Here is a 12,565-nt window from a genome sequence, read left to right on the forward strand (position 1 = left end):
TATGGTGTACATGGAATAGTATTTGAAGCCATGAAAGCAACATTTGATTTTTAATCAGTGTTATTCTCCAGTTTTGAAAAGGCTTTGACAAATTTTATCTGCCCCCAGCTCCTTCCTCTCCCTCCAGCTGTAGACTTTGTGAAAGCTCTCAAGACCTTGTTGGGCGAAGAGGAAGGAATGGGAATGAACGGGTTTAGTTGCCTGCAGGAAAAAATGTACCTTCTTGGAGTACTACTGTGGTTTTGGGGACATAAACATTTCTTAGGCTTTTCCCTCCAGCTCTGCTCTTGCCTCTGTTCCAGGATTCTGAAGGTCATTGTTTGGAGCCTCCCAGTTTATTTTATCCCCATTTTCTAGTTGGCCTTCCCAGAGCTCATGAATCCCACAAAGTGCATTACTCTTACAGTATTTCATCTTCTCTTGGAATCCAGAAATGTGCCTTGTAAATGAGCAAACTGGGATTTGGGAAAAGACTTGACTTTACAGGACAAGGAAAACACATCATTGTTAATGAAAGTAAATGCAACACTAGGCAGCAAAAATGAAAATTATTTTGTTGGGGGCCAGTTCACACATGGTCAGGTGCTGTTCTTTGGGAGTGAGAATAAAGTCACCAGTGAGGGGGAGAGAAATTAAGTATGGCATCATTTGAAAGTTATTTTTGCTTAGGAGTAAGTTTCAGAATTGGCAAGTAACTGTATATATGTTAGTGTTTGAAAGGTGCTCCTCAGCATTAAACAGGGGATAGAATTTATAGGATAAAATAAACTTGAGACAGTTGGGTCCTATTAGAATCTCCTACTGAAATAATTAGGTTATTTGCCCATATATATAATAAATGATTTATGGCAGCTTTGAATCCTAAACTCGCTTTAAGCTGTGACTTAGTTTGGGGGTGTGTATACCCCTTTGATCTGTTAGTACAAGTGATTGAAATTTGATTTTGTCCATTTTTGTCATTTTTCAGAAAGCAAAATTCATGGAATTTCCTATTTAAAAAAATTTTTTTAAAGATTTTATTACAGAGAGCACATGTGCACACACAGAAACAGGAAGCGCTGCAGGCAGAGGGAAAGGGAGAAGCAGACTCCCTGCTGAGCGGAGGGAGGCTTCTCTGGGGCTCTGTCGCAGGATCCCGGAGACCTGAGCTGAAGGTAGACGCTTAACTGACTGAGGCACCCAGGCACCCGATGGAATTTCCTATTGATTTAATGTCTTAATTTTTTTCTATTGCTTTCTAAAATTCTGTTTTTAAGAGAATTATTTATGAAAAAATTTTGAAAGACCAAGCACTTGTTTTGGTAGCTTGATAGACTGAAACTCTTATAATCTCTGCATTTGATTACATCTTTACATTTAAAATGAGTTCCTTAAATTGATCAAAATGTCTGGTTTAAATGAGCATTAGAGTATTTTGTATTAATTCAAGATGGTTTTCTTGAGATAAGCAGCACAGTCATAATAGATAATATGGGTTAATATCTCTTAGTTATGCAGCCCTTTGAGATTTTTTGAAGCATAATTTTCTTTTAGAAATGGGAGAGGTGTTATCCTTGTTCTGTAGATACAGACACAAGAGGTCTTAATTTGTATAGTTTTGTGTCAGAAGGCCCTTCAGGAATTTGAGACTGTGTCTTAAGTCAATTAGGCTTCCAGGCTTTTTCTTCCCCATATTAAATTCTTAACAGATTTATGCTACCCCAGTATCTTCATTTTATGATTTACATTTAAGGATCTCTTTTGGCATATATAGCACAGTGTTTAAAAAGTGGCTTCCATTAGTGTTGGTTCAAGTACCAGCCTTGTTGCCACTTTGTGTATTATAACACTAGGAGCCTCAGTTTCCTCATCTGTAAAATGGGATTAATATTATCAGAGTTGCTAATGGGGTGGAGAGGGAGGGGAATTATAGGGTTGATTCAGGAATATTTTGGGGGACAAAAATCAAAGATAATATAAAAAACATTCTTACCACAGCAGATTTTTTGTATACTACCATTAGAAATCACCAAATAATGATATAAGTATACCTATCAGAACTATTTTGTTTTGCCTGGTGGTGGTTATTAAGGAAGTCACATATTGCATGGAGCACTGGATGTGGTGCATAAACAATGAATCTTGGAACACTGGGGGAAAAAAAGCTATTTTGTTTAAAAGGAATTTGTACATACAGCTTATTCATATTTCATTTTGTTTTTAAAGGTTACGGGAAGTTTCAGAAAAACTGAATAAATACAATTTAAACAGGTAAGAGTTTTAAGATATTTAAAATTTTCTGAAAACAGCATTTTTTTCTTTTGTAGGAAAAATAACTCAGGCAGAAGTTACCAGGAGTATTTAAATATATCAACTTTTTATAAGTTGGGTTCATTTGAATAATAGGTTCTATTCATACTGGTTTTTAAAAAATCTGGCATGCCAAGGACCTAAAATAACTATCAGGATATCATAGTTATTATTTTTCAATTATTGCTTATTATAATATGTAAATATTAATTTTTAAAAACAGGTTTTGCCAGCTATTTTATTTCCCCTCGGTTAATCAGATAAAAACAAACATACCAACCCTAGAATGTATTTGCCGTTTAAAAAAATAACTTTGTTTGACTTTTTTTATTCCATAGCCACCCCCCTTTGACTGTATTGGAACAGGCTGCCATCAAACAGTGTGTGGTAGGACCAAATCATGCTGCCTTTCTTCTTGAGGTAAATTCTTTATGTAAGGTATAGAAATGAAAAGGAACTTAAATTAAAATACAGTTGTGCATTATCATGTATCTTCCTTTTTAACCAGGCAAATAGAAGTTTCTTGCCAGAGTTGTTTCAGAGATCACCCAGTTCCATTTCCTTATTGTGTACATTCTGTGGCTCAGAGAAAGCTTAAGTGATTTACTACAGCTTGAAACCACCATATTAGTGGAGAAGTTCCTGACACCCAGTCACTTCCTTACTCTGAATTCTGTTAGAGATACTTCCAACTTATTTTTCCTGGTGTCCTGATAATAAAACAACTTCCCCAGGTCAGGTGTGAGGTGCCTTCTCAAAAGGAACTTATTTGTCGTCTTCTGAATTGATAGTGATGGAGACGTAATCTGTTTATTGAATAAATTCATATTTTAATACACATTCTTACTTTGGTGATTTCTTCTGTTTTCTTGGCTTTTAGGATGGTAGAGTTTGCAGGATCGGTTTCTCAGTACAACCAGACAGATTGGAATTGGGCAAACCTGATAATAACGATGGGTAAGACCTTAATGCCCTTTCTATTTTGTAAGTATTTAGCTCTTCCAAGGTATATTAAACCTGTGTTTTGATTATGATGGCCTTCAAATTTAAAGAAAAGCTTTGTAGAAGATGAGGCACTTAAAATAGTGAAATAGTTATCTTGTAGTTTTAATTTTTCTGCAAGCAGTGTGATTTATAGCATTAGTATTGAAAATAGCAGAGAAGTAAGTCACTTTACAGGAGTTGGTTATCAGAGAATGATTTATGTATGTGGTAGGTCTCAAGTCAGATCTGTTCTTTGACTGAAATGATTTTTTAGATCTTTTTTTCCCCCCCAAGATTTTATTTTTAAGTAATCTTTATACCCAGTGTGGGGCTTGAACTCACACCCTGAGACTGAGTCTCGGGCTCTACCAACTGAGCCAGCACGGTCCCCTTCCCCGCCCTTTTTAAAGTAATATCTATACCTAGCATGTGTCTCGAGCTCACTACCTCCCCCGACTGAGTCATGTGCTCTTCCGGCTGAGCCAGCCGGGCACCTCATGTTTTTTCCTTTTTAGTATTTCCAGTTCAGGTAATGCAGTTTGAAATTGACCAAGGGTCTTCAAAATTGTGGTCTTTATAAATGATACATACAAAAACCATTGCTAGATAATGTATGATGAATTCCAGTTGCGTGCCTCTAAGGAAAGCATGATTACTTGAAAAAATGTAAAGAATTACTCATTTGTAGTTAAACCGTGCAGTCACTTTGAACCAGGAGCGAGGGCTGGATTGCTAGGAGGCTATAAGTTGTTAGGCTTGCTCTTTGACGGGAAGGACACATTCCTGAGCGGTCGGGGAAGAGTGAAGCTGGTGTTTCACTACTATCACTCCCAGAGCAGTGAGGCTGGGAGTCCCAGGCTTGTGCCTAGTGAGTTTGGGACTGTTCTGTGACTCTTGTTCCTCCTGTTTTCTCCCCAGGTCAAAGTTGAACAGCAACTCGGGGGCGGGGAGGACATCGAGGCCTGGGAGGACAAGTGACTCCCCATGGTTTCTCTCAGGTTCTGAGACTCTGGGCAGGCTGGCAGGCAACACCCTGGGGTAAGTTGTGGCCAGGTGATGGCCTCCACTAGTCCGGGCCGGCGCTCTGTGAGTGCTGTCATTCCGAGACAGGGCCTCCTACGGTACCCAGTGGTGCCATGAGGAAAGCCCTGAATGCTGGGCAGGTGCTCTTGTTGCTCATGGCGCAGCAGCACCCAGGCTCTTGACCTAACATTTCTAAGTTCCAAATCTGGTATTTCTTTCTGAATTAATTTAGTGAGGTTTGAAAATCATGTAACTAAACCTGACAGCCTTTAATTAAGTTTTTTTTTTTTTATTTTTAAAGATTTATTTCTAGACAAGGTGGGGGGCAGAGAAAGGGGGAGAAAGGCAGATTCCCTCCCCTGAGATGGGGGATTTGGGGCCCGATCCTAGGACTCTGAGATTATGATCTGAGCCAAAACCACGAGTCCGACGCTGAACCAACTGAAACATCCAGTGCCCCAAATTCTTTTTATTTTTTTTTATCAAGATACAGTTGACATATAACATTCTATTAGTTTCAGATGTACAGTGTAATCATTTTGATATTTATGCTTTGTGAAATAATCACCACAGTAAGTCTAGTTAACATCTATCCTCATACATTGTTTGTTTGTTTGTTTGTTTGTTAAGATTTTTATTTATTTGACAGAGCACAAGTAGGCAGAGCGGTAGGCGGAAGGAGAGGGAGAAGCAGGCTCTCTGCTGAGCAGGGAGCCTGATTCAGGACTCGATTCCAGGACCCTGAGGTCATGACCCAAGCTGAAGGCAGCTGCTTAACCGACTGAGCCGCCCAGGCACCCCTTCCTCACTGTACATACTTAAAATATAATTTTTGTTTCTTGTGATGAGGATTTTTAAGATCTACTCTAGCGAAATATAGTATTAACTATAGTCACCATGTTGTACATTATTATATCCTCATGACTGACTGACTTTATAACTGGAAGTTTATACTTTTTAAAAAAATTATTTATGACACGTGTACTTCTAAAACTAGATAATCAACTCTTTTCATTTTATCTGAAGTTGAGAAGCTGTTAAAGAAATCATATACAAATTCTAAGCCAGATGATTTTACTCATTTATACCTTGATTCTTGAATACCTAGATTTTCTGACACTACCTGATGAATGATTAGATAATGCCAAATAAGTCAAGTCAGCAGATGTGTTCAAAGGCTGCTCAGAGAAATGTAACTAGAAGCAGTTTAAATTGTTTCAAAATATGGTAAGAGAAGGAGGAAGGTTTTAAACATTTTTAAATGATTAAAAATATTTGACACTGTGAATTTCTAGGTAAAGTTAGATTTAAAAATTGAGAGCCCCAAATGTTTATTGTTTCTTTGCCTTTTTGTTTTTATGCTGAACTAAAGTTTATTTTGAGGTCAGAGGAAGGTCATTTGGTGGAGTACATCCTTTATTGAGCTCATTCTGCACTAGCACTGTTAATAGGAAACATAGCTCTGGTCTTTAGTAAAATATTAAGTATCTCCTTTTAATGGTCCTGTGTACACAACTGATAACAGCAATACATGATAAAGAATTCTGAAAATGATATGTAATAACAAATGAAAGGAATAACTATTATGTGTTATACCATGTCAGACTTTATCTTCTTTAAGAAATTTGTTTAATTCACGAGAGACATTTTTGTGTTTTTTTTTTTAAGATTTTATTTATTTATTTGACAGAGAGAAATCACAAGTAGACGGAGAGGCAGGCAGAGAGAGAGGGAAGCAGGCTCCCTGCTGAGCAGAGAGCCTGATGCGGGACTCGATCCCAGAACCCTGAGATCATGACCTGAGCCGAAGGCAGCGGCTTAACCCACTGAGCCACCCAGGCGCCCAATTCACGAGAGACTCTTAATCTCACAAAACAAGCTGAGGATTGCTGGGGTTGAGGGTTAAGGATAGGGTCGCTGCGTTATGGACATTGGGGAGGGTATGTGCTATGGTGAGTGCTGGAAGTGTGTAAGCATGACGATTCACAGACCTGTACCCCTGGGGCTAATAATACATTATATGTTAATTTAAAAAAACTTAAAAAAATAAGAAATTTGTTTAATTGCAGGGTCAGCAAACTACAATCTATGGACTAAATCCTCTTGATTTTATTAAAACAGGCATGCTTTATACTTTTACTGTCTGTGGCTGCTTTGTGCTAAGACGGCAAAGAGGAGTCATCTCCACAAAGACTTTAGCTCACAAACCCTAAATAAACTATTTACTTGTCTGCTTTTTACAGAGAAAGTTTGCTGATCTGTTTTATTTTATCTGTTTATGCAGTGTCATTTGTTAACTAATTTGTGTTCTGTATTTATTTTTAAATTAAAATTTCTATTTTGAAATAATTTGATTTCCTTTTGTTGTTCTTAAAGTACATTATTGAAGTAATTTGACTTTTAAAATGTTGTCCCCAGGGGCGCCTGGGTGGCTCAGTGGGTTAAAGCCTCTGCCTTCGACTCAGGTCATGATCTCAGGCTCCTGGGATCGAGCCCTACATCGGGCTCTCTGCTCAGCGGGGAGCCTGCTTCCCCCCTTTCTCTGCCTGCCTCCCCCCTTTCTCTGCCTGCCTCTCTGTCTACTTAAGATCTCTGTCTGTCAAATAAATAAATAAATAAAATCTTAAAAAAAAAAATTCCCCGAATGTTAACATTTGTACATGTTAACTATAGTACAGTGATCAAAATCAGGAAATTAACAGTGATCAGTGCTTAATCTACAGTTTATTCACATTCCACTAACTGTCCCACTAACACCCTTTCCTCTGGTTCAGGAGTCAATCCAGGATCCCAAATTGCACGTGCAATCTGGGCCAGTTTCTCAATCTCCTTACTTTCTGGACCTTGATGTGTTTGAAAAATGTCCGATTATTTTGTAGCATGTTTGAATTTGTCTATTTCCTCATGATTATACCCAGGTGACACATTTCCTTTATCTTTCTTTTTTAAGTTGTCTTTATTTAGAGTGGTTATCAGGTTCACAGCAAAAAACGGGAGAAAGATACAGAGATTCCCTGTATACTCCCTGTTTCTACCCTGTATAGTCTCTTATTATCAACATCTCCTGCCTGAGCAATCCATTTGTTAAAGCTGATGAAACTACACTGATCCATCAGTCTCACCCAGAGTCCATGGTTCCCATTCGGGGTCACCCTGGATGTTGTACATTCTGTATGCAAACGTATGATGACATGTATCCTCCATCATAGTACTGGACAGAGGAGTTTCAGTTCCTTGAAAATCACCTGCACTCTGCCTATTCACCCCTCCCTCCCCTCTAACCCCTGGCAATGACTGGTGGTGTTACTGTCTCCATAGTTTGGTCTTTTCCGGAATGTTGTGTAGTTGGAATCCTGTGTCTGGATGTACTATAGGTTACTTATGCGTTCACCTACTGAAGGACATCTTGGTTGCTTCCAAGTTTTGGCAGTTATGAATAAAAATTGTGTGCAGGTTTTTTTGTGGATGTAAGTTTTCAACTCTAATACTGCAGAGCACAATTCCTGGAACATATGTTAGGAGTATGTTTCATTTTGTGAGAAACTGGCTGCTGTTTTCCAAAGTGGCCGTACCATTTTGTTTTCCCACCAGCAGTGAGTGAGAGTTCTTACTGTTCCACATGCTCACAAGCAAAGTTGGTGTTGTTAGTGTTCTGGATCTTTGCCATTCTAATAGGCATGTAGCGGTATCTCTTTGTTTTAGGTTCCATTTCCCTAGTGATGTATGATTTGGAACGTCTTTCTATATGCTACTTGGTATCTGTATTCACCAGAGAAGATACACAGATAGGTGTCTGTTAGGGAGGGTCTCTGGCTCATTTTTTGATCAGTTGTTTTTTTTTCTTTTTAAGATTTTAATTTATTTGATAGAGAAAGAGTGCATGCACACACAAGCAGGGGAATCTGCAGGCAGAGAGAGGGGGAAGCAGGCTCCCCGCTGAGCAGGGAACCCCATGTGGGGTTCCAGGACTCTGGGATCATGACTTGAGCGGAAGGCAGACATTTAACTGACTGAGCCACCCAGGCGCCTCTCTATATAAGCTTTAGGCTCACTTGTTGGTATACACAAAATAATATGCTAGGATTTTAAGTGGGATTGCAGGTGAGGCATTTTTGTCAAGAATACGGCAGAAGTGGTGATGTTCCCTTCTCAGTGCGTCGTGTTAGGTGGCCCACACTTGGTGCGTCTCTCCTCGTGGTGAGATTACCCCTGATTAGTTAGAGAAGGTGGTGGTTGCCAGATTTCTCAACTATAAAGTTACTATTTTCCCCTTTGTAATTAATATGTATTATGTGGGGAGATTCTTGGACTAAGTATTTTATTTTTGTGCTTGGTTTTAGCATCCATTGATGATTTTTTGCCTTAAGTATTTCTGTGGTGTTGGCCAGATAGTTATTTTTAAAAATTTCTGTCATTCCTTTTACACTTACTAACTGGAATTCAAGTGTAAGGAAGAATTTTTCCTCTTTGTCCATTTATTTCTTGTTTATTCTATTTCTCTTCAGTTCTTTATATCATATGGTCTCATGGATATTTTATTCCATAATTCATTACTATTTATTATGTTGCTCAGATTGTCTTAGATTTTAAGTTCTCTTTATAAATAGAACTTGATATAACCAATTATAATAGAATGACAAATATGGCAGTGGAATTTTATTATTTTGCTAGTGAAGTATGTAACATATAATAATAAACTGTAGTACATTTGATCTTGAATAAAACCTCTGTAGATCTACTCCAGAGAAGATTAGGGTTAATCTTAAGACTTAAAATGCAGAGAGAGGGGCGCCTGGGTGACTCAGTCGGTTGAGCGTCTGCCTTTCAGGGTCCTGGGATCGAATTTTGCATCGGGCTCCCTGCTCGCCAGGGAGTCTGCTTCTCCCTCTGCCTTCTGCTCCCCCTGCTTGTGATCTCTCTCTCTCAAATAAATCAATAAAATCTTAAAAAAAAAAAAATGCAGAGAGAAGCAATTTTTGATTCCCCCTGCACATCCTTGCCCACACTGCCTTTGTGCCCACTTTTTTCCTGTCCCTCACTCTCTTATCCACACACATGTCCCAGAACAAATTCAGCATGAGCTTTCTTTGGCATTTGATTCATGAGTTGCAGTATTGAGAAATGTCACAAATGTCACAGGGTCCACTAAGTCATTGCCAGTCGTTTGTTTACCTTTATTTGGCCTTGCAGATGTGTGCAAAGCGTAAGCAGTCGAAGGCTGATTGTTTCTCTTGGCCTCCATGAAAATTCTCAGTTTGTTGATAGTGAAATTATGACCAAGTTATTTTGTAAATTAAGAAATTTTGCGGAGTCAAAATTATTTTTCTTTATGATACATTTTCCCCCCATGAGTTGCATAGTTGATGTTTATTCCTCTTTCTCTGTTGATTACACTTAACTTTAAATAAGTTTGCAATTTATAGCATGTAATGGAGAATCTAGGACAGGAAGATCTTGAGACCCTAGAGGGGATTCTCATCCACAAATTTACCAGATGCAACAAAAAATGAAAAAGGCCATTCCCATGGACCGTGGTCCCCTACCCCTTCCTTCAAAGTCCAGGCTTGCTCCCTCTGAGTTGTGAATCAGGGAGTGAATTGTATCTGTATTTGAGAGTTGAAATTGAAAGATTTGGGGGTAATTGGTTTTTCTTTCTCATCAGCATTAGATAATTGATAATTGATCATTTATTTTAACTGATCTTTTATTGGTTTTTCTTTCCCACCAGCATTAGATAATTGATAATTGGTCATTTATTTTAACTGATCTTTTTTTTTTAAGATCTTATTTATTTGACACAGAGAGAGAGGTCATAAGTAGGCAGAGAGAGAGAGGAAGGGAAGCAGGCTCCCTGCCAAGCAGAGAGCCCGATGCGGGGCTTGATCCCAGGACTCTGAGATCAGGACCTGAGCCAAAAGCAGAGGCTTAACCCACTGAGCCACCCAGGCGCCCCTTTAACTGATCATTCTTAGAAATGCATAGCAGACAAAATTTATGGGACCTGTAGTATTTTTCTCTTTGGCCTTTTCACTGTCAGCAGGTATTTTTGCTAAAGATTTCTAGTTGCTCCTGGTTCTTCCCTTTCATAGTTACTTAGATTTATCCTGGAAGATATTTCAAAAATCTTGTGGCTATTTTTGTTAAACTCATCTCAGACCAGGTTAAGGATAAGAATACCAGATTTACTTGGAAGAGAGTCAGTTATACTCAGTAGTAGGTTTAAAATGGGGATATTAGTATCTAAAGTCTCTTTATTCTGTTTGTTGTCACTGGATATAATAGCTGATGGGGTAAGCTGCTTTTCATTCATTTGAGCTACCATGTTTCCTTTGGCGTCTCATCTGAGCTAATAATTAGCACTGGATTTGGAGTGTAAAAGCCAGGCAGGTCACTGTAATTGTAAATAGTTGAAGCGGTCTAGGTGGGTAAGGTCATAGGTAGTAGAGCTGTGACAAAGTAAGTGGCAGCTCTTTAAACGAGACAGCACATGAACTGATTATTACCAGAGGAAAATACAGAGCTATTGCTGCTAAATGCAGACTTCTGTGCCTCACCTCCACCCCCCCCTTTTTTTTAAAATAAGCTCTATGCCCAGTGTGGGTGCTTCAACTGACGACCCTGAAATCGAGGGTCACATGCTCTACTGACTGAACCAGCCATGTGGCCCTCAATCCACCCCTTCTTTTGGTCCCTCAAAAGCTGTAATTCTGGATCTTTAAGTGAATATCCTGACTTAAATGTTGGAACTAATTAATATTTTCACGGAAATAAGTATATACACTGGGCCACGCACCAGTCAAATATATAGTGTGTGTGCATGTCTGTGTGTATATGTTCTTTTAAAGAAACCTTTTATTTTAAAACAGTTTCAGATTGACAGAAAAATTACGAAGATAGTACTGAGAGTTTTCATATATTCTGCACCCAGTTTCTACCGCTATTAATTTCTAACATTGGTATGGTGAATTTTTTATAGTTAATGTATATTGATACATTATTATAATCCAAAGGCTAATAGTTATTGCTATTTCCTTAGTTTTCTCCTGTTGTCTTTCTCCTGTCCCAGGATCCCATCCAGGATATCACATTACATTTAGTCATCTCTTCAGGCTTCTCCTGATTGTGATAGTTTCTCAGATTTGCCCTTACTCTTGATGATAATGATGATGATGGTGGTGGTGGGGTTCTGTGTGTGTGTGTGTTTGTGTGTTTTAAACCAACCATCTGGGTTTATGGACAAGACTTGGTCCATGGGCTTTTAAGTTTGCAAGCTGGGGACTAATTCCTATTGTGTGATTTCCTCAGTTGATTTTGAATCATTCTGTTACTTTGAGTACTGTGTAATAGGATCAGAATTGTAGGATTAATTCAATGAGCAGAGTTCAGGTAATAGAAACTGGTTTTCCCAGTACTTTTGAGTTTAATATTAAAAATTACATAGTTCACTAAAATTATAGATGGAATTATAGATGAATTATATACTGTATTTTTTGACCACTGCTAAATTTCTGTTAGTGTATGCTTGGTTCACTATCTTATTCTCTCTAGATAGTGAGTTGATTAGGGGAAGGAATGTTGAGGAGCTATGAACTAGGAAGACTGGTAGGTTGTTTGGATTGTGATAGAAGAAACACTCTGCACAGTGGGTATAAGTGGGAAAATGTGGTATACTTCTTGGTAACAGTCAAGTTAATGGGCAAATCAGAGATACTTTGACATAAGTCTTTCAGCTGACCTCTGTTGAGGGTTTGTATAGCAGAGAGTGCAAATTGGCAGCCATTGGTGTTTTGATGAAAGAATCCAGCAGCAAATTTGGGTATTTTAGGTTGGCTGATATGCTCCACTCTTCCCTGTTATCTTAACGTCACTTGCTTCTGAGCCTCTCATGGAGATTTGAGTTTATGATACCTGTAAGCTGTTATTATATCTGATCAGGTTTCTAGCATTATTTTCTTGGGGGAGAAATGGTATGCATTCCTTGGTGGAAATAAGCCACAAACTAGGACATTTTGGAGTGAAATTAATAGTTAGGCTCAGATAGTATGTTTAAACAGGCAATATCTCAAGCAAACCAGGGCATATTGTCACCCTAAATATATATTGTTAAGACTTTTAGAATATGGTTCTCTGTGTTTTCAAGTTAAAATAATATATTATTTCATATAATATATATATATAAAATAATATATTTAGCTTTGAATGTTAAAAAATTTCAAAAGTTGATCAAGAGACTTTGATACCTTAATAGGAAACCATGAAGTAGAACTGC

The 12,565-nt window shown here is 38.2% G+C and overlaps 1 protein-coding gene across 15 annotated transcripts in view; it reads left to right on the forward strand.

Annotated features, from left to right (window-relative positions):
- UBR5 (ubiquitin protein ligase E3 component n-recognin 5) overlaps nucleotides 1-12,565 on the forward strand; it is a 138,327-nt gene that overhangs the window by 41,794 nt on the left and 83,968 nt on the right. For 14 of the 15 annotated variants that reach the window (XM_082721269.1, XM_082721272.1, XM_082721265.1 and 11 more), the window contains exons 2-5: nucleotides 2,206-2,250; nucleotides 2,628-2,709; nucleotides 3,170-3,246; nucleotides 4,192-4,311. Coding sequence is in view for 13 of the 15 variants with exons in the window: in XM_082721272.1 (XP_082577398.1) it covers nucleotides 2,206-2,250; nucleotides 2,628-2,709; nucleotides 3,170-3,246; nucleotides 4,192-4,311 (324 nt within the window). In the remaining 2 variants the exon portion in view is untranslated. The remainder of the gene's footprint in view (nucleotides 1-2,205; nucleotides 2,251-2,627; nucleotides 2,710-3,169; nucleotides 3,247-4,191; nucleotides 4,312-12,565) is intronic. The other variant, XM_082721270.1, reaches the window with a different exon arrangement.

Source organism: Mustela nivalis, assembly GCF_964662115.1.
Source record: "Mustela nivalis genome assembly, chromosome: 2".
In the NCBI taxonomy this organism is placed as follows: Eukaryota; Metazoa; Chordata; class Mammalia; order Carnivora; family Mustelidae; genus Mustela; species Mustela nivalis.